At 41.0% G+C, this 21,675-nt stretch overlaps 1 protein-coding gene across 1 annotated transcript in view; it reads left to right on the top strand.

The window, feature by feature from the left end:
• Positions 1-21,675, top strand: part of DUSP22 (dual specificity phosphatase 22) — a 149,826-nt gene that overhangs the window by 104,648 nt on the left and 23,503 nt on the right. The window contains exon 5 of the mRNA XM_089689039.1: positions 8,374-8,423. Within this exon, the coding sequence (XP_089545165.1) occupies positions 8,374-8,423 (50 nt within the window). The remainder of the gene's footprint in view (positions 1-8,373; positions 8,424-21,675) is intronic.

The following is a 21,675-nucleotide window of genomic DNA, read 5'->3' as shown; positions in this document are numbered from 1 at the left end:
CTCCTTTTATCTCCATAGCAGCCATTGATGCAGAGGTATTCTTTGCAGCATGAAATGGTGCATTGTCATGCATGAAGATGATTTTATTACAGAAAGCATAGTTGTTCCTTCTGTACCAGGGAAGAAAGTGATCAGTCATATACTCCACATACTTTGCAGAGGTCATCTTTACACCTTCGGGGACCCTAAAGGGGCCGACCAGCTCTGTTCCCATGATTCCGGCCCAAAACATGACTCCACCACCGCCTTGCTGACGTCGCAGCCTTGTTGGAACAGGGTAGCCATCCACCAACCATCCACTACTCCATCCATCTGGACCATCCAGGGTTGCACAGCACTCATCAGTGAACAGGACTGTTTGAAAATTAGTCTTCATGTATTTTTCTGCCCAATGCAGCCTGCTTGTGAGCATTGGTTAGTGGTGGCCGAATAGAAGGTTTATGCACAGTTGCAAAACTCTGGAGGACTCTACACCTTGATGTCCGTGGGACTCCAGAAGCACCAGCAACTTCAAATATCTGTTTGCTGCTATGTAATGGTATTTTAGCAGCTGCTCTCTTGATCCGATGCATGGATCTGGCAGAAATCTTCCTCAATGTGCCTTTATCTGCACGAACCCGTCTGTGCTCTGAATCAGCCACAAATCTCTTAATAGTGCGATGATCACGCTTAAGTTTTCGTGAAATATTTAATGTTTTCATACCTCGTCCAAGGCATTGAACTATTTCACTCTTTTCGGCAGCAGAGAGATCCTTTTTCTTCCCCATATTGCTTGAAAATGGTGCTCTGCTTAATAATGTGGAACACCCTCCTTTAGTAGTTTTTCCTTAAATTGGGCTCTCCAGCCAATCTAATTATCACAGGTGTCCGAGATTGTTTTCAGTGATCAAAAGAGCCCTGACACACAATGCCATCCATGAGTTACACTGAAAAACAAAATATTTAATCTTTGTGACACTTAAATGCATAATAATTTGGAACAGGGTGTATATTTACTATAATAATTTCATTTCCATGTTCTGTGTACTGTGGAAGACCAGATATAGTGAATGCTGGGTTAATAACACTTTAATTGAACAAGCTAAAGTTAGAAGATGATTGGCTACCATGCAGCTCCAGTTATAGTAAATCTCCCCCTCTGTGTCTTTTAAACCTTAAACTAACGTGGCTACTGAATCTTAAAAATAACAACAAAAAACTTTCTAGGGTTGCACTATGGAGACAGAGATCATTAAAGTACAGTTAGGTCCATATATATTTGGACACATTGGAGCCCATTTTCATGGGCTCAAATATAATTCGACAAATGATTATAATCATAAATAAAATGTTTATTTTTAATATTTTGTTGAGAATCCTTTACTGGAAATGACTGCCTGAAGTCTGGAACCCAAGGACATCCACTGGGTTTTCACCTTTCTGATGCTTTGCCAGGCTCTAACTGCAGCTGTCTTCAGTTGTTCTTTCTTTGTGGGTCTTTCTGACTTTAGTTTTGCCTTCAGCAAGTGAAATGCATGCTCAATTGTGTTGAGATCAGGTGATTGACTATTGCAGAATATTCCACTTATTTGCCTTCAAAAGCTCCGGGGTTGCTTTTGCAGTGTGTTTTGGATCATTGTCCATCTGTACTGTGAAGCTCCGACCAATCAACTTTGCTGCATTTGGCTGAATCTAAGCTGACAGTATATCTCTAAACACTGCAGAATTCATCCGGCTGCTTCTGTCTTCTGTCACATCATCAATAAACACCAATGACTCAGTGCCACTGGAAGTCAAGCATGCCCATGCCATCACACTGCCTCCACCATGTTTTACAGATGACGTTGTGTGCTTTGGATCATGAGCTGTTCCAAGCCTTCTCCACACTTTTTTCTTCCCATCGTTCTGGTACAGATTAATCTTAGTTTCATCTGTCCAAAGAATACATTTCCAGAACTGGTCTGGCTTTTTTAGAAGTTTTTTTTGGCAAAGTCTAATCTGGCTTTTCTATTCTTCAGGCTTCTGAATAGTTTGCACCTTGTGGTGAACCCTATGTATTTGCTCTCTTGAAGTCTTCTCTTGATTGTAGACTTTGACAATGATACGTCCACCTCCTGGAGAGTGTCCTTCACTTGTCTGGATGTTGTGAATGGATTTTTCTTTACCATAGAGAGAATCCTGCAATCATCCACCACTGTTGTCTTTCGTGGATGTCCATACCTTTTTATGCTTCTGAGCTCACCAGTGCTTTCTTCTTTCCTCAGAATGTACCAAACTGTTTATTTGGCCACTCCTAATGTTGCTGCTATCTCTCTGATGGATTTGTTTCATTTTTGAAGCCTTACAATGGCTTGTTTCACTTGCATGGACAACTCCTTTGAACACATGATGTAGGTTCACAGCAATAGATTCCAAATGCAAATACCACACTTAGAATCAACTTCAGACCTTTTACCTGCTTAATTGATGAAGGAATAACGAAGCAGTAGCCCACACCTGGCCATGAAACAGCTTTTGATTCAGTTGTCCAACTACTTTTGGTCCCTTGATGGGGAGATGGCTACTCTTAAGAGCTGTAATTCCTAAACCCTTCCTCCAATTTGGATGTACATACCCTCAAAGTAAACCTGAGAGTGTGCACGTTCAGCCCATATCCATTATATAACTGTAGCTTGAATTCTGTTTTGGTAAATACCTGAAAAAAACTAAAATTGTGCCTGTGTCCAAATATATATGGACATAACTGTAGATCAAAACCAAGTCCCTAAAAATGTATGTCCTCTTCAAAATGTAAAAAGTTGTTCCAAAAGTTATTTTCAATCCTTCTAAATGTGCACTCTCAATTATCATTTTCATTTTGTATTGTGCTATGTATGTGCTGTATTTGTATGTTACTTTCCTATGAGAATATAACCGAGAATCTCTCTTAACTTTTCTCTACTTTTATCCAATTTCAAAACGTGGATTGCTCACCATGTTTTATTACAAAATACACTCTTTTGGCTTTGTATATGCATTTCTTCTCCATACTGGATTTTGACTCCACAGATTTTGGTGCTTTCATTTGAAATGTAGCGTAGTTTTTCAGTGGCTTTCTCAATTTCTTTTTCAGAGCTAGATGTAGAAATTTTCCCAGCCAGTTATCGAACTGTATGCCTTCAAAGTATATGGGATAAACACAAGTTGTGTACTTAAAGGATAAGTAGAACCAAAGCTCTATTGGCTGTACATCTCCTGGGGATCACAGGAGTGCAGTTCATTCTGCACTCCTGTGACCTGTTCTCAGCTGACAGTGGGCTGAAGTCCGTTGTTTGCTGACATCACTCAGCCGGTCCAGGCTGTGGAAAGATCCTAACTTTAAAGTCGGGATCCACCCGAGTCTGGAGTGGTACCTGGCTCAGCCTCTCAGCGAGCCGCTGAGAGCCTGAGCCAGCCTCTCCCTCCCCCTCCACAGCCCTGTGCTCCAGTTAGCGCTGGGGGGGACAGAGCAGAGAGCGGTGACTGACATTCACCACTCTATGCTCACAGCGGCTGTGATAAGCAGTCATGTGATCGCTGAGTTCTCACACTTAGAGCCGGCGGGGGGCAAATGCAGCATTGGACCAATGCTGCGTCCACCTAGGTTAGTATAAATGGGGGGAAAAAAGCCCTACTTCTCTTTTAAAGCTGGGTGCACACTATAAGAATATTGTAAGAAAAATTCCATATGAGGAACGATCAGTCGATTTTCGAATACTATGTACACAACTTTCGACATCCAATTCAGACTTTCCAAAAAGAAAATTAATGAAGAGATAAACTCCAAGATGTTTCTCATATCTGAGACAATGTGCGATTTTCCCTCAATGTGTAATTATTTGTACGGAAATAATTGAATAGTGAAAAACATGCATGGTCAGAAGCAAAGAACGACCCAGATGAAGGTGGCAACAGACATAGAAATCATACACAAGAAAGAATATTTGCCTTTGTCGTTCAAGAATTTTTGTACAAGTTAATACCATTGTCGGTTACAGCATGATACGCACCTTCATGGAAAATCAGATGACTGGTCTCATAGTGTGTACCCCGCTTTAGTGTCAGTAGGGTCAGTATGGGCAGGGTTTTGGCTGAACAGTGTAATACAGCACTGATTGATTTCAGAGTGTGCGTTCTGCTGGGAAGAAGGTGAGAACGAGGCCATTCTCCTTCACACTCTGGATCTGGGTCTCCCCCTCCACTTCGTTCAGAAGAAATTTCCCAGCAAAGTCATCAGATTTCTCATCAATACTTGTTCCACTAACAAAAGTGTAAACATGAAACCGAATCATTTCAAAGAAAACTATTGTGTGTAAATCATTGCTGAGCACGCTTTCTGAAAATGCTAATTGTCTGGCTGCTACACTTATCTGCTTGCATCGCATATCCAGGACATATACTGTATGCAGAAAAGAACTTTAGACTTTATTCATCTTTCCTGATCTTTAATTACATAGTTACATAGTTAGTCTGGCTGAAAAAAAGACAAAAGTCCATTCAGTTCAACCATTAAAAAAAAAAAGTTATAATCCTATACCCACAGTTGATCCAGAGGAAGGCAAAAAAACCAAATCAAATCAAAGCATGATCCAATTTGCTCCTGCAGGGGAAAAATTCCTTCCTGATCCCCTGAGAGGCAATCGGATAGTCCCTGGATCAACTTTTATCTATAAATGTTAGTATCCAGTTATATTATGTGTATCTAGGAAAGAATCCAGGACTTTTTTTAAAGCAATCCACAGAGCTGCCAGAATCAACTCTGATAGTATTTTTAATTTAAACTACACCAATGTTTCTATTTTTTTTATTAACCCACCATTTAGGCATTTGTGACTTTCATTTAATTTATTTTCGGTTCAGGTCTCTGACCTACACTGCCCAGAATTTATGTACTTTGATGTTTAAGTTCTGTTCAGCATGCAGGAATAGACTTGGCATGACATGAATGTAGAAGAAGTGATTCATTTTTGTTATCATTATTTTCATCAAAATTCGTTTTTTACTAACCTTGCTGAACCCTCGGAAAGACTTAACTCCCAATTAGTGTGCCATTTTATAAACTTAATTTGATGAAAATATTCTAAATACATTACTTGTTGAGGAACTTTTGCATTGTTTACTGTACAATGAGCAATCCCTTTTTCAGATCAGGATTTTCTCTCATTTATTTGCATTGTTGGCAAAGCATAACATCCATGTTGCCAAATTGGGTCTTACCACTAGGTACTTTCCTGTAGAATTACAGCTCAAATACTTAAATGTTTTATTACTCTGAGACACATAAAATCTACTGTATAACATTACAATAGACTGACAGGTGATCCTGTATTCCAATATTGCAATTTAGTTTATTTTAAAAAAAAATAAAGTGTCCTAAAATATATTTATATTTTTAAAGGCTGTTCTAGGATGAATATTCATTTATTTGTATTGGTATGCTAGGTATTTAGCCATATCTACTTTATTTTATGTATTTGTTATGTTCAGGACTAAAGCATTAGAGTTGTATCTCTTTGAGCATGTATATATAAAATATTGTATATGAATAAATGCAGCAAGCGGATGGCAAGCTTTAGACCAGGGGTGTCAAACTCATTTTCATTGCAGGCTGCATCAGCATTATGGTTGCCCTCAGAGGGACAGTTGTATCTTGTAAAACTAGCTGTTCAGAGTGCCCGTCCCCCCCTTACATCAGAAGTCAAGAGCCACCTACCACCAGAAGTCAAGAGTCCCCTACCCTCCCTTACATCCCAATGCACCCCTTTCCAAAGGAGGGCTGGATTCAGTTGCGGTGGAGGAGTTCCGTCCTGTCTGCTGTTCACTGCTAAGACAAGGTGGGGGTGGAGTGCCGCAGCTGCAGCAGAGGTGCTAGTGCCACATGAAATAGCCTGGTGGGCTGGATTTGACCTACGGGCCTTGTGTTTGACACATGTGCTCTAGACAACTTTTCTGGAGGCAGTTTACACTGAATAGCCAATGTTACTAGGTCACATTATACATGATCAACATAACCTCTCCCCGTGTAGCTGAAATGAGACAATATACATTGTTTTGGGTTTTTTTTAAACAAAAACATCACAAAAATACAGTGGCAATCAATAGTGTGTGAACCCCTTAGAATTAACCGGTTTTCTGCAGTAATTTGTCATCTAATTTTCATAAATGAACATGATACTTAACAAAACAATTGGTCTTTGATTAATGCCCAAGTTAAAATAAAACTGCATGTCAAAGTATTCAGTGGATCCAGACAGGGGCATATTTACCACAAGGCATTTGCCTAGGGTGGCATTTTTCAGTGAGGGCAGCACTGCCTTCCTGGAAGAAGGGACACATGCGGCTTGGGGACCAGATGGGATCTAATAGAGCCTGCGAGCTGCTTGACTCTCGTTCCCAGGGATGTCCAGAGCTGTGAAGGTGTGTGTCTTGCTCCCTCTTGCTGGAAGGGGAGTGGCCGGTGTATGGGGGCGATCGTAGCGGAAGGCTCTCTTGGGTGTGGGAGGCAAAGGTGTTGTTGGTCAATGTCAGGCTCTCTCCGGATGGGGGTTAAATTTTGTGTTGCCTAGGTCAGCACAAATCCTAAATACACCACTGGATCCAGATATATAGGCAGCTGAGCTAAAGGCAAAGCCCTTTTTTTTTCATGTTGGATAGAGTAAGGGAGGGTTATAGCGTAGGCATACCCCCTATGAATATGGGCGGTTGCACGAAACGCGTCAGAGAGGAGCTACAGTGCAGTGAGGTCACGCCGCTGGCGGCACCACATGGGTCCCAGCGACCATCTTGGATTATCTGGTCAGTCTCTGTTTCTTGTACTCTCATGCTTGCTGGATGGAATAAATCTGTATTATCAAGCAGTATTACGCTATTGGGCCTCCATTCTTTCTGGGGCTCCTTGTGAGCTTCCTACCACACACAGAGTCATGTCTAAAGAAGGAAAGAGCCATGCTTGATAACTGGGTGTGCAGAGCACGGGAATAAACCAGACCATATTCCAGAGGGTTTCCTGGATTCAAACCTTAAGAGGGGTTATCTCTTACATGCGCATATTGATTGCGCATCTGGTGAGTGCGCAGTCTTATATCAGTTTTGGATATCACCACGTATATATTCATCATAAGAGATCCTCATGATCCTCTCAGCACGAAGCCCACTGGGATATTGTGGACTGGGCACTCACGAATATTTCTGATTGGTCACGATACAGTGACATGTATTATTTATGTGTGGACTTTACTCTTTGCACTTTTGTGTTTTGCACCATAATGTGTTATTCACAATAATTTATGCACACTGAGACACCTGTTTTACAGCGTTTTTAGCATTTTATTCATTTGTATTTTATAAATTATTTAAGATTCCATAGCGCTGCACCCAATGTTATATATTGGTTTTTGAGGTTGTTTGGTACCTTTGGTGTTCAGCAGCTCTAGCGACTTTTAGCACTCAGTTATCCATTACTTGTGTTGCAACCCTTATTTGCCATCTGTGTCCCGATGGGGAGATTTTCATTCACTCCATTCATAGCCAAGGGTAAATCCCTCCAATGTGAGGTTGTCACCAGGTTCACCAGAACTAGAGTCCCCATTCCTCTATTACATTTCTGTTGACAACCCAATATTTGGGATTTTTTTTCATTCTTGGTGATCATGGTAAACATGACAAATAGAAAGTGGGAATATCCCTAGCACAGACAGCAATAAAAAAAAACCTGACAGGTGTTCCAATCTTTCTCCAGTCTATCGAAAAAAAAAAACTTGTCTTTGAAGTTAAAGTAAAACATGATCATATCCCTTTCTGGATTCTAAGCCCCCTTATATTCAGTGTAGTGGGATGTGATGATCACTGACCAATGGGAAGGTCCAGGAGAAGGATGGGAATCTGATGAGCTCCACTTTTACAGGATAGGTTAAAATAACAAAATAGCTTCAGGTATTGCTATCTCTGCATCTCCTAATACTTTTGGTGTACAGTTTTCTCTGAAGGTAAACTCTTGGGGTTTTTTTTTTTTGGCTTTTTTTAAGTGTTCAGTTTGAACTGCACGTTTGTCCAGCATACTTAAAGAAAAAAAACATATGTTTTTGCTTGCTGTTTCTTTGTCAATGTATATTTTTTTCAATATCCATGATCTATTATTCATTTTTAGTCTGTTCCCTCTTGATGTGCCCAGATTATTAGATAACCATGTCCATGTTTTTTATTACTGTGCCTATCCAGTACTTTGCACATGAACTTCAGAACAAAGAACCTTCACAAGTATATTGATCTTTCACTATTAATGAGCTTCCAAAATGTGATTGCGCAGTTAAGCATGTTTTAGTGGTCTTACAAAAAAGTAAACCTTTAATTCTCACAGTTGTTCCATTATCTTTCCAGGGCATGAAGTATCTTTGCATTCCAGCATCTGATTCACCAAACCAAAATTTGTAAGTAAGCTTTTTTTCTATTCTTTATGTGGACGCTACAATATGCACATTAGTGTGTATGTACAGTACATGTGTGTATGTAAGTATCCTAATACAGATGTGTGTGTACAGAAAAATACAAAGTATGTGCTGTCTCCAGTCAAAAGACAGTTGGCATCCCCTTGGTAAATAAATACATATCAGCTTAAAGAAACTGAAGTAGTGAGTGGACAGGATGCCCATATTCTACAAATAAAAACTAAATATGCCAAACAATCCACAGGCCGTTACCTGTAAACTACAAAGATCATAAGTTTAAAGAGGAGTTTTCATTCTCCTCTAGGAGGTGCAGAACCCCTGACCTCTGTCTGGACAGTGCTGATCGGCCCTGTGCTGATTACATGCACCCTCCCAAGAGGGAAAAAAAAACCTGTCTAGCGATACACACCAAACTGAGCATGTGCAGTGTGAGTCCACATGATATGTGCTGATCACATGCACCCTCCCAAGAGAAAAATAAACCTGTCTAGCAATACACACCAAACTGAGCATGTGCAGTGTGAGCCCACATGATATGTCTTATCAGGAGATAAGAGAGGGACACTGGAGGAAGGGGAGGATCAGAGAAGTCAGGATCAAACAGCGTTTTTACGCAATGCAGGGGATTAACCCCTTAGGTTCCACAGTAGGTTTAACAAGGATGCTTTACTGCATATACAGATTGATTTTACTGTTGTGAGTTTAGTATCACTTTAATTATATGACACATCTACAACCCCAATTCCAAGAAAATTGAGATGCTGTGTAAATTCTACAGAACAACAGAATGCAATGATTTGCAAATCTCATTTTTTATTCATTGTAGGAAATACAGTTGCAAGAAAAAGTATGTGAACCCCTTGGGATTACGTGGAGTTTTGCATGAATTGGGCATAAAATGTGCTCTGAACGTCATCTAAGTCACAACAATAGAAGAACACAGTCTGCTGAACATAATACTACACAAACATTAGATGTTGCCGTGGTTTATTTGCACATAACATGTAAATATTCACAGTGCAGGGAGGACAAAGTATGAGGCCCTAGCTTAATGACTTCTCCCAGAGCTAATTGGAGCCAGGAGTGAGCCAACCTTGACTCCAATCAGTGTGATGATAATGGATGTGTTGCTGACAGTTGTCCTGCCCATAAAAAACACACACCTGTTTTGGGTTTACTGGTTTCAAGAAGCACTGTCTGATGTGAACCATGCCTCGCAGAAAAGAGCTCTCAGAAAACCTACGATCAGGAATTGTTGACTTGCATGAAGCTGGAAAGGGTTACAAAAGTATCTCTAAAAGCCTTGATGTTCATGTGTCCACGGTAAGACAGACTGTCTACAAATGGAGAAAGCTTAGCACTGTTGCTACTCTCCCTAGGCGTGGTCGTCCTGTAAAAATGACTGCAAGAACACAGCGCAGAATGCTGCATGAGGTAAAGAAGAATCCCAGAGTGTCAGCTAAAGACCTACAGAAATCTCTGGCACATGCTAAATTTTTTGTTGACACATCTACAATAAGGAAAACATTAAACAAGAATGGAGTACGTGGGAGGACACCACGGAGGAAGCCATTGCTGTCCAAAAAGAATATTGCAGCACGTTTGAAGTTTGCAAAAGAGCACCTGGATGTTCCACAGCACTACTGGCAAAATATACTGTGGACAGATGAAACCAAGATTGAGTTGTTTGGGAAGAACACACAACACTATGTGTGGAGAAAAAAAGGCACAGCACACCAACATCAAAACCTCATCCCCACTGAAAAACATGGCGGAGGGAGCATCATGGTTTGGGGCTGCTTTGCTGCCCCAGGGCCTGGACGGATTGTTGTCATTGATGGGAAAATGAATTCCAGAGTTTATCAAGACATTTTGCAGGAAAACGTACGACCATCTGTCCGCCAACTGAAGCTCCGCAGAGGATGGGTGATGCAACAGGACAATGACCCAAAGCATACAAGTAATTCAACAAAACAATGGCTGCAACAGCACAGAATACACCTTCTAGAGTGGCCCAGTCAGAGTCCTGACCTCAACCCGATTGAAATGCTGTGGCATGACCTTAAGAGAGCGATTCACACCAGACATCCCAAGAATATTGCTACACTGAAACAGTTTTGTGAAGAGGAGTGGTCCAAAATTACTCCAGATCGTTGTGCAGGTCTGATCTGCAACTACAGGAAACGTTTGGTTGAGGTTATTGCTGCCAAAGGAGGGTCAACCAGTTATTAAGTCCAAAGGTTCACATACTTTTTCCTCCCTGCACTCTGAATGTTTACATGTTATGTGCAATTAAACCATGGCAACATCTAATGTTTGTGTAGTATTATGTTCAGCAGACTGTGTTCTTCTATTGTTGTGACTTAGATGACATTCAGAGCACATTTTATGCCCAATTCATGCAAAACTCCACGTAATCCCAAGGGGTTCACATACTTTTTCTTGCAACTGTAGCATATCAAATGTTTAAACTGAAAATTGTACCACTTAAACAAATACATTAATTTTGAAACTGATTGGAGCAACAGGTCTCAAAAAGGTTGTGGCAGGATCATGTTTACCATGGAGTAGCATTACCTCTTCTAGTAACAAAACTCTATAATATGCTGTGTGGGTTAATCATGACAGGACCGTGTATTGATGTGCCTGTCTTAGTTAGGATGTGAATGTACTTAAAGCGGAGAACCAGTCGTTTTTGTAAAAATTAAAAGTCATCAGCTACAAAAACACTAGCTGCTGACTTTTAATAAGCAGACACTTACCTGTCCCTGGATCCAGTGGTGTGCTCACCCAAGGGCTCGCTGGGCACCGTCTTTGGTCCCCGGCATCTTAGCTATGGGCTTGCGGCTTCACAGCCAGTGCCCACTGCGCATGCGCGAGCAACACTGTGCATTGTGACTGGTCCCACAGTCTTCTGGAACCTGTGCCGTGTCGTAGAAGACTGTGGGGAGGGAAGGGCGAAGGAGAACCTGTCAAAACCAGGTACCCGCTCTCCCCTCCCAAAAAGATTGGGATGAGGAAGTATATGAAAGAGGAGGAGGGGAGGAGGTCCTTCCTTTTTGGGTGGAGTTCTGCTTTAATGTTTGTATCTGTTTTTTTTTAAGGCTCTCTTGATGTATGCTTTCATTGTGGCACAAATGTTGTGAAACTTGTTAAAGCTTGTTCAATAAACTTTATTTTCTGATCAAAGGAAAAAAACACTCTGTAAACGTCTGGGAAACCAAGGAGTCCTCAGTATCATGCCTGTTTAATGCAGTGCTATCTGAGGGCACGAAGGTCACAGGCATCCAGTATTGCGTTTCTGCTTTGTCCCATGCATACACAGAGATTTCTCCAGATTCTTGGAATCCTTTGATAATAATATGTTCTGTAGATGATGGTATATTTAAAGTCTTTGCCACTGCAAAAAAAACCTTAATAAACAGAATTTGCAAAAAAGAAGTCTTTCCAACTTAACGTTGAAGGACATTATTCTGAAATTTTTAGATGCAGCTTTTCACAGAGAGAGGAACCTCTGCCCATCTTTACTTCTGACACATTCTGACTCTCTAATGGTCGGCCATACTCGAAAAATCATCCGAAAATCCATCATTTGGACAGTTTGTTCATTTTTCATCTAGTTAATGGCCACAAATAGAAAATAGTTTTTCACTTTTTTAAGCCAAAAAAAATCGAAGGTAAAGGTTGGGAGACATTTACTGAACGGACGATAAATTGAATTTGTGACAAAACAAACTGATTCATTTATGTCCATTGAACATTTTATCGTTTGAAATTAAGTCATTACATGATGGCAGTATTGTTTTCCCTCACTGTGAAGTGTTGGTTATTTGAAAACGAGTTTGAACGATTTTTTGACCAGTGTATGGCCAGTATTCAAGTCCATCTTTATACCCAACCTTGTTACTTACCTGTTGCCAATTAACCTAATTCGTTTTAAAATGTTCTTCCAACTCTTCCTTGTTAGTGGCATTTACCTTGCCAGCTTTTTGTTGCCCTGTCCCAACTTTTTGGAGATGTGCTGCTCCCATCAATTTCAAAATTACCTATTTTTTTACCTTATAATTGTATATTTTCTCAGTTTAAATATTTGATATGTTTTCTATTCTCTATTGTGAATAAATATGGATTTATGAGATTAGCAAATTGTTACATTCTTTCTATGTAGATTTTACACTGTCCCAACTTTGGGGTTGTAATCTAAATATATATATTTTAAAGGTACCTGCGCAATGCTTGTAGTGCAAAAAATACAAAAAGACCAAATATGTGCAAAATGATATAGATTAGTTAGCTGCTGCCCTAATGGGATATGTTCGCCATGTATCGCACACTAGACGTTACACACACTAGATGTTAATATGATTAAAAGGTTGCGCTTACCCTAAATAAATTATAATTATTGTGTTGATTTCAACTGCAATAAAATCACCGTTGTGTAAACAATCAAAATTCAAAATGTTCTTTGAAGTATCCTTGTAAATCCAAAATGAAAGTGCCATAACCGTGCTACATTCAAGTGCAAACATAGTGCCATAAATCTTCTTCAAAATAAAGTGATCTGTGCTCTGTGCAAATTAACTTCACTCCTCCAAATTCCTGTCACTCTATTTCCGCCGTTTGGTACGCACGCCGGCTCCAGGCTGCACTGAGTGGTGGCGTTTTCATAAAAGGCTTTGGGCAGATTGTCCTGCGTGCCGGATAGGCACCAAAATTTGTGAGTGTATTACTGTTTTATTTTTAAGCTTTAACTAAATGGTAAAACCCTATGAAGTTTTCTCTGGCTTACATGGGATACCTGACTATAAAGAGAAGGATATAATACACAGTGGGACTGTGTGAAGGCACGTATTGACCTTTCCTTGGTGTATACTTAGGGGGTCAACAACCTCTGGTGAGTTTGGTCCCTGCAGGGGACACAGGTGATTGTACAAGGTTGAAAGACTGGTGTTAATTTGCATAGAGCACGGATCAATTTATTATGAAGATTTATGGCACATACAGTATGTTTGCACTTTAATGTGGCACTGTTATGGCATTGGCACTTTCATGGATTTACAAGGACACTTCAAACGACAGTTTGATTTTTTAATATTTACATGATGATACGTTTATTGTTGTTGACATTTGCAGTATAATTATAATTTATTTGTGGTGAGCTCAGCCTTTTGATCATATTAATGTAATCTAAACATACTTAGAAACCATTATAGAAAATATAATATCCTGCATCGCAGATACACTATATTGCCAAAAATATTGAACTTTAATGCCATCCCAGTCGTAGTCCATAGGGTGCAATATTAAGTTGGCCCACCCTTTGCAGGTATAACCGCTTCAACTCTTCTGGGAAGGTTGTCCACAAGGTTTAAGAGTGTGTCTATGGGAATGTTTGTCGATTCTTCCAGAAGCACATTTGTGAGGTCAGGCCCTGATGTCAAACTAAAAGGCCTGGCTCGCAGTCTCTGCTTTAATTCATCCAAAGGTGTTCTATCAGGTTGAGGTCAGGACTCTGTGTAGGCCAGTCAAGTTCCTCCACCCCAAACTCGCTCATCCATGTCTTTATGGACCTTGCTTTGTGCACTGATGTACAGTCATGTTGGAACAGGAAGGGGCCATCCCCAAACTGTTCCCACAAAGTTGGGAGCATGAAATTATCCAAAATGCCTTGGTGTGCTGATGCCTTAACTGTTCCTTTCATTGGAACTAAGGGGCCAAGCCCAACCCCTGAAAAACCTAAAAAAAAAAAAAAACACACCATAAACCCCCCCCCCCCCCTCCACCATACGATACACTTGGCACAATGCAGTCAGGCAAGCGCCAAACCCAGACACGTCCATCAGATTGCCAGACAGAGAAGCATGATTTGTCACTCCAGAGAACACGACTTGGATGCAGCTGCTCGGCCATGGAAACCCATTGCATGAAGCTCTCTACGCACTGTTGTTGTGCTAATCTGAAGGCCTCATGAGGTTTGGAGGTCTTTAGCTATTGCCAGACAGTTGGCGGCTTCTGCGCACTGTGCGCTTCAGCATGCACTGACCCCACTCTCTCATTTTTCGCGGCTGAGTTGCTGTTGTTTCCAGTTGCTTCCACTTTGTTATTATACCACTAACAGTTGACCGTGGAATATTTAGTAGCAAGGAAATTTCACGGATGGACCTATTTCACAGGTGGTCAATCTATCACAGTACCATGCTTGAATTCACTGAGCTCCTGAGAGCGACCCATTCTTTCACAAATGTTCATAGAAGCAGTCTGCATGCCTAGGTGCTTGATTTTTTACACCTGTGGCCATGGAGGTGATTGGAACACCTAAATCCAATGATTTGGAGGGGTGTCACAATACTTTTGGCAATATAGTGTATATGTCACCCCTCTGTAGTTTAGTGCTGCTCAAAATGAATTACAAAGTTTGTGAGAAGCATATATGTTGAATATTTTGTGATGACAGGCATATGTAAAAAAATAATCACATAAATATTTACAGGCATATATATCAATACCCAACAACCGAAAGAAATATGATTCCCCCAGCATGGAATCTAAATCAGGATATATACAGAATCTGGGCCATGTGAAAAATGTTTCAATTATTCATTTCAAGGAGATGGTGCAAGGATTACTTGGGATGAGTATCTGACAAGGAGTGTCCTAATATAGCTCAAAATATACCCCTGATGTATACTGGGACATGGCAGGCATACCAGCTTGATAGCTGCCCAGTAATGTCCCTGAAAGATCTACACATAACGAGGACTGAAATAGAGAGGTGGCAGTTGTGTGTAATACCTTCTAGATCAGGTGTATTGAATTAAGCACCTTGCAGCTTGATGCGGTGAGATGAAAAAAAAAAAGGTTGGGACTTCTTTCCCTGCGTTTCTCACTGGTAGGGCAGTCCATTAAAATGAATGTGCTGCCCTACCCGTGACATACACATGCAAACATGCATGTGTACATGAATCAAGCTTCGTATCACAATCTTGTTCTTATATCAGCATCCTCAGTACCCCTTCACATTCCAGTCACTCCCCTTCACATGCAAATCGCCCCTTTACATTACTATCCTGAGCCCCCCCTCCTTAAATTACTGTCCTCACCCCCCTCGTGTTACTGTCCTCACCCCCCCTCAAGATTATTGTCCTAAGCGTCCTCTCTCATTACTGTCCTCAGCCTCTTTCACATTACGATCCTCAGCCCCCCCCAGATTATGGTGACTGAGCTCCCCCTCACATTATCGTCCTCAGTCCCTCCCCTTACATTACTGTCCGTAGGCCCCCTCACATTACTGTCCTCAGTCACCCCCCCCTCCCCCTCAGATTACTGTCCTGAGCTCCCCCTCACATTACTGCCCTCAGCCCCCCTATTACTGTTCCCAGCTCCCCCTATTATAGTCCTCAATTCCCCCATTTTAGTCCTTAGTGACCCCATTAATGTCCTGAGCCACTGTCCTGAGCCCCCCATTATAGTCTTCAGTGACCCTATTAATGTTCTCAGACCCTTATTACTGTCCTAAGCCCTGCCATTACTGTCCTCAGTCTCTCCCATTACTGTCCAGAGCCCCCCACATTACTCTTCTGAGCCCCCATTAATGTCCTAAGCCACCCCATTAATGTCCTAAGCCACTGTCCTGAGCCCCCCCATTATAGTCTTCAGTGACCCTATTAATGTTCTCAGACCCTTATTACTATCCTAAGCCCTGCCATTACTGTCCTCAGTCTCTCCCATTACTGTCCAGAGCCCCCCCCCCCATTACTGTCCTCAGCTCCACACCTTAACTGTCTTGAGCTCCCCCCTCAACTGTCCTAAGACACACTATTACTGTTCTCAATCCTCATCATTACTGTCTTGAACCCCCCCCATTAACTGTCTTCAGTCCCCTCCCTTACTCTCCTCAGTTCCCCCCCTTAACTGTCTCAACTCCCACTGTTAATGTCCTAAGCCCCCACCATTACTGTCCTCAGTCCCCCAATTACTGTCCTGAGCACCCTATTAACTGTCCTGAGTACCTCCATTACTGTCTTGAGTGCCCCCATTTGCTGTCCTGAGCTCTCCCCCTCTAACTGTCCTGAGCCCCCCCTTAACTGTCATGAGCTCCCCTTTACAGTTTTCAGTGATCCCATTAATGTCCTCAGCCCCACTTCACATCACCCCCCCCCCCAGCCTGCATCCTAGCAACCACTCACCTGCTTGTTAACTTGGGCAGCCCCCACCCTCCATCCAGAGCTGTCCCGCCTCCTGCTGTCAGCTCTGTGAGAATGACAGTGGCGACAATGACCGCTCTGGGCAGAACGGCTCCTAAATGGCAGTACCATGGAGGTCTGGATAGGACGTTGACTTGGTCCGGACATGGACCGCAGTTCGCCATTCAGTGAGGCCTGTTCTAGATTGTACTTAATGATCGTGCCAAAGTGAAAATCACTGTTTGTCAAAATATTTCAACCAAACAATCCACAATGGCGCATGAGACACAGCAGTCATACACCACCTCATGGGCCACTTACAGTAAAGTCTCTTGCTACATAAAGCAAACAGCAAATATCTCTTTTGAGTTCCCATGTAACTCCATCTGTTAATATCCCTGTAGCCTGTGGGATATGAATCTGGTTCTCTCAGTGCTTCAGAAACTGGCATTTTAACTCATTAGAGATATTTTTCTCTTTCAAACACAAGGTGGTATTTCTTGTGGCCATTACCTCTGCAAGGCAAATATCTCAACTAGTAGTTTTATCCTGCAAGAAACCCTTTATGGTTTTGCACAGGGACTAGGTGGGGTTGAGGCCTAGGGTTTCCTTCTTACATAAGGTAGTTTGTGCCCCAGACCTCAACCAGGGTGTTGTTCATCTGTCCCTCTATCTGGCTCCAGTTCATCAAAAGGAAATTTCCCTCAACTATCTTTATGTGGCTTGGACTGTGAAAGACTCTCAGCCGCTGCTGGACTGGTTTTGTAATCCCAAATGGAAAGGTAAGGGTCCACTGATTTCTTGTTCCATCATTTGCAGGTTTCCTGTCAAGGTGCATTCTCCTAGATCTGTGAATGTGTCTTGGGCCTTTCAGGCATCAAGCAGATTTGTGGGGCTACCTCCTGGTCTTCTGTTTACACAGTCTCTAATTTCGACCAAGTGGTTATTGCAAATTTATGCAATGACGATTTTGGGTGTAAAGTCCTTTAGGTGGCACTGGAGCTGCAGGCAGTCCCCATTCCTCTGTTATTTTATTGGACCTGTTAAAGTGTTACTAAACCCACAACAGTAAAATCAGTCTGTATATGCAGTAAAGCATGCTTGTTATACTCCCTGTGGAACCTAAGGGGTTAATCCTCTGCACTGTGTAAAAATACTGTTTGATCCTGACTTCTCTGATCATCCCCTTTTTCCAGTGTCCCCCTCTTATCTCTTGATAAGACATATCGTGTGTTGACACTACAAACATGCTCAGTTTAGTGTGTATTGCTATCGAGGTTTTTTTCTTCTTTCTTGGGAGAGTGCATGTGATCAGCACAGGGCTAATCAGCACTGTCCAGACAGAGGTCAGGGGTTCTGCATCCTCCTAGAGCAAATAGAAAACTCCTACAAGCTTTAAGCAGTGTCTGCTGAACACTGAGAAAAGTCACAAGACTGCTCTAACTGCTGATGAGAAAAGGTATTTTACTAGTTTATATTTACTAAAATAATTGCTTTTCCATGTTGTGTGTACTGTGGGAGACCAGATAGAATGAATGCAGGGTCTTGGGTTTAGTAACACTTTAACTTTGTTTACTTTGTTACCCAACCCTAAGTTGCTGCTTTTGAACATCTCAAAGGTGTTTAAGCCCCCATCTCCCCTATAATTCAAATGCATGTTGAATGTTAAGGGGGCAGGCCTTAGCACTTGAAGGGAGGTGAGTTTATTCTTTCCTTAGAGAGAGCTTTAAGCTTGGAACTCCATTTCTCATATATATATATAGTTATGTGCAAAATAATAGCAGTGTGTTGAAAAAAGTGAATAAAGCTCAAACTCCTTCTAGTAGCTTTTATTTCCATACACACAAATGCATTGGGAACACTACACATTCTATTCCAAATCAAAACATGAAAAAAAAATATCAAATTTGTGTTGTTACTCTAAAAAAATTGAAGAAAAGTGAATATTAGACTGTTCAAAAAAATAGCAGTGTTTGTATTCTTCTTTACAAACTCAAACATTCACTATATAAACTGAAAAATGATTGAAGATTTTGCTTTCCTTTGAATCACTTAATGAATATTTGGTTGTAGTCGCACTGTTTCTGAGAACTGCTGTACATCTGTGTTGCATGGAGTCACCCAACTTCTGGCCCCTGTGATCAGGTATTCCAGCCCAGGATGATTGGACTACATTCCACAGTTCTTCTCTATTTCTTGGTTTTGCCTCAGAAACTGCATTTTGTGATGTCACCCCACAAATTTTCTATTGGATTAAGATCCGGGGATTGGGCTGGCCACTCCATAATGTCAATCTTGTTGGTCTGGAACCAAGATGTTTCACGTTTACTGGTGTGTTTGGGGTCGTTGTCTTGTTTGAACACCCATTTCAAGGGCATTTCCTCTTCAGCATAAGGCAGCATGACCTCTTCAAGTATTCTGATGTATTCAAACTGATCCATGATCCCTGGTATGCGATAAATAGGCCCAACACCGTAGTATGAGAAACATCCCCATATCATGATGCTTGCGCAACCATGCTTCACTGTCTTCACAGTGTACTGTGGCTTGAATTCAGTGTTTGGGGGTCGTCTGACAAACTGTCTCTGGCCATTAGACCCAAAAAGAACAATCTTACTTTCATCAGTCCACAAAATGTTGCGCCATTTCTTTTTAGGCCAGTCAATGTGCTCTTTGGCCAATTGTAACCTCTTCAGCACATGTCTTTTTTTCAACAGTGGGACTTTGCGGTGGCTTCTTGCAGATAGCTTGGCTTCACATAGGCGTCTTCTAATTGTAACAGTACTCACAGGGAACTTTACACCTTCTTTGATCTTCCTGGAGCTGATTGTTGGCTGAGTCCTTGCCATTTTGGCTATTCTATCCATTCAAATGGTAGTTTTTCGCTTTCTTCCACGTCTTTCAGATTTTGGCTGCCATTTTAAAGCATTTGCGATCATTTTAGCTGAGCAGCCTATCATTTTCTGCACTTGTTTATATGTTTTCCCCTCTCCAATCAACTTTTTATTCAAGGTACGCTGTTCTTCTGAACAATGTCTGGAACAACCCATTTTCCTCAGAATTTCAGAGAGAAATGCACTGTAACCAGAATGTACAACATTTGCTGCCTTCCTTCCTTAAATAAGGGCAATAATTGCCACCTGTTTTTCAAAGAATGAATGACCTCACTAATAGAACTCCACACTGCTATTATTTTGAACATGCCCCTTTCAATTAGTGATTCAATTACACAGAATCAGCAGCATGCATGTCATGACTGTTGGGTCTGTTGGATTTCTATTACTCTACTACACCTGCTAGTAAATTATTTGCCATGTAGAAATATCATTTCTACCAAAAACAGTGATTGATCAGGTTAGTGATGTCTGACTGCTATTATTTTAAACACAACTATATATATATATATATATATATATATATATATATATATATATATCTCAAAGATTACATGCCCTTGGAGAATTGGTAATATGCAGTATGTACCATTTTTAAGGAAAACATGAGTGTGCAGGCGAAACACATTTTTTAAATTTCTTATGGGATTCATATTCAACTGTAGGTCATAACAGAATGGCTTAAACATAAAAGAACATGGCAACAAGTAAACACATGAAATGACCCCTGTTCAAAAGTCTGCATTCCATTAGTTTTTAATTCTGTGTATTGCCCCCTTTAGCATCAATGACATTGTGCAGTCTTTTGTAATAGTTGTCTTTGAGGCCCCGAATTCTTTCAGGTGGTATAGCTGCCCATTCATCTCGGCAAAATGCCTCCAGGTCATGCAAAGTCTTGGTCGTCTTGCATGAACCGCACATTTGAAATCTCCCCAGAGTGGCTTCATGATATTAAGGTCAGGAGACTGTGATGGCCACTCCAGAACCTTCACCTTTTTCTGCTGTAACCACTGGAGGGTCAACTTGGCTTTGTGCTTAGGGTTATTAGCATGCTGGAAAGTACAAGAACGTCCCATGCGCAGCTTTCGTGCAGAAGAATGCAAATTGTCTGCCAGCATTTTGTGATAACATGCTGCATTCATCTTGCCATCAGTTTCCACAAGATTCCTCATGTCTTTAGAGCTTACACACCCTCAAAACATCAGTGAGACACCACCATGTTTCACAGTGGGGATGGCATTCTTGCGGCTATAGGCCTTGTTGACCCCTCTCCAAACATAGCACTTATGGTTGTGACCATAAAGCTCTGTTTTGGTCTTGTCACTACAGATTACAGTGTGCCAGAAGCTGTAAGGCGTGTCAAGGTGTTGTCGGGCATATTATAAAAATCTATCCATGGGAGAGCTAACAAATTCATTGACTATTTATAGACAGACGCAAATTGTGATTTAAAAAAACACAGATGTGGGAAATTAACCTTTTAATTGTCATTTTAACCTGTGTGTGTCACCTTGTGTGTCTGTACCAAGGCCAAACATTCCAGGGGATGTAAACTTTTGATCAGGACCATTTGGGTGATTTCTGTTATTATGATTTAAGAAGGAGCCAAACAACTATGTGTCAATGAATGACTTTTTAAAATTCACTATCCTTAAATAAAATACAGTTTGGCAGGATCAGTCATATTTTCAGTATCAGTTCCAAAATGTCATGATATCTGCCAGGATATGCTATGTGTGTGTGTATATATGTGTATGTATATATGTATATATATATATATATATATATATATATATATTACACACACATCAGAATTCAATAAAATTCATGCTGTGAATCCTGAGTGGATAAGTGCATTTTAGAAATGTTGATAATGATGCCATATCTGAAGTGACAAAGTACAGATGGTAAAATAACATTAGAGCTTTCTGAAAAACTGAAGCCTGACAAACACTGGAGTAAAAAACATGTTAAGGTGATATAAAGGGGAAATCCCTGTTACTATGCAAAAGCAAACCCCAAATTAATTTGGCTACAAGTACCTAACCTAGAACACTATGCTCTAGTTACAAGGGAAATGTGTCCTATTTATAGTTTGGATGTATTTTCCTGCAGATGGGCATAGATGAGCAATTGTTATACCTCACCAAAAACCCC

This window comes from Staurois parvus, unplaced genomic scaffold (assembly GCF_062004578.1).
Source record: "Staurois parvus isolate SC_StPar_1 unplaced genomic scaffold, SC_StPar_1.0 ptg000468l, whole genome shotgun sequence".
NCBI lineage: Eukaryota > Metazoa > Chordata > Amphibia > Anura > Ranidae > Staurois > Staurois parvus.
This window is presented reverse-complemented; position numbering and strand designations above follow the sequence as displayed.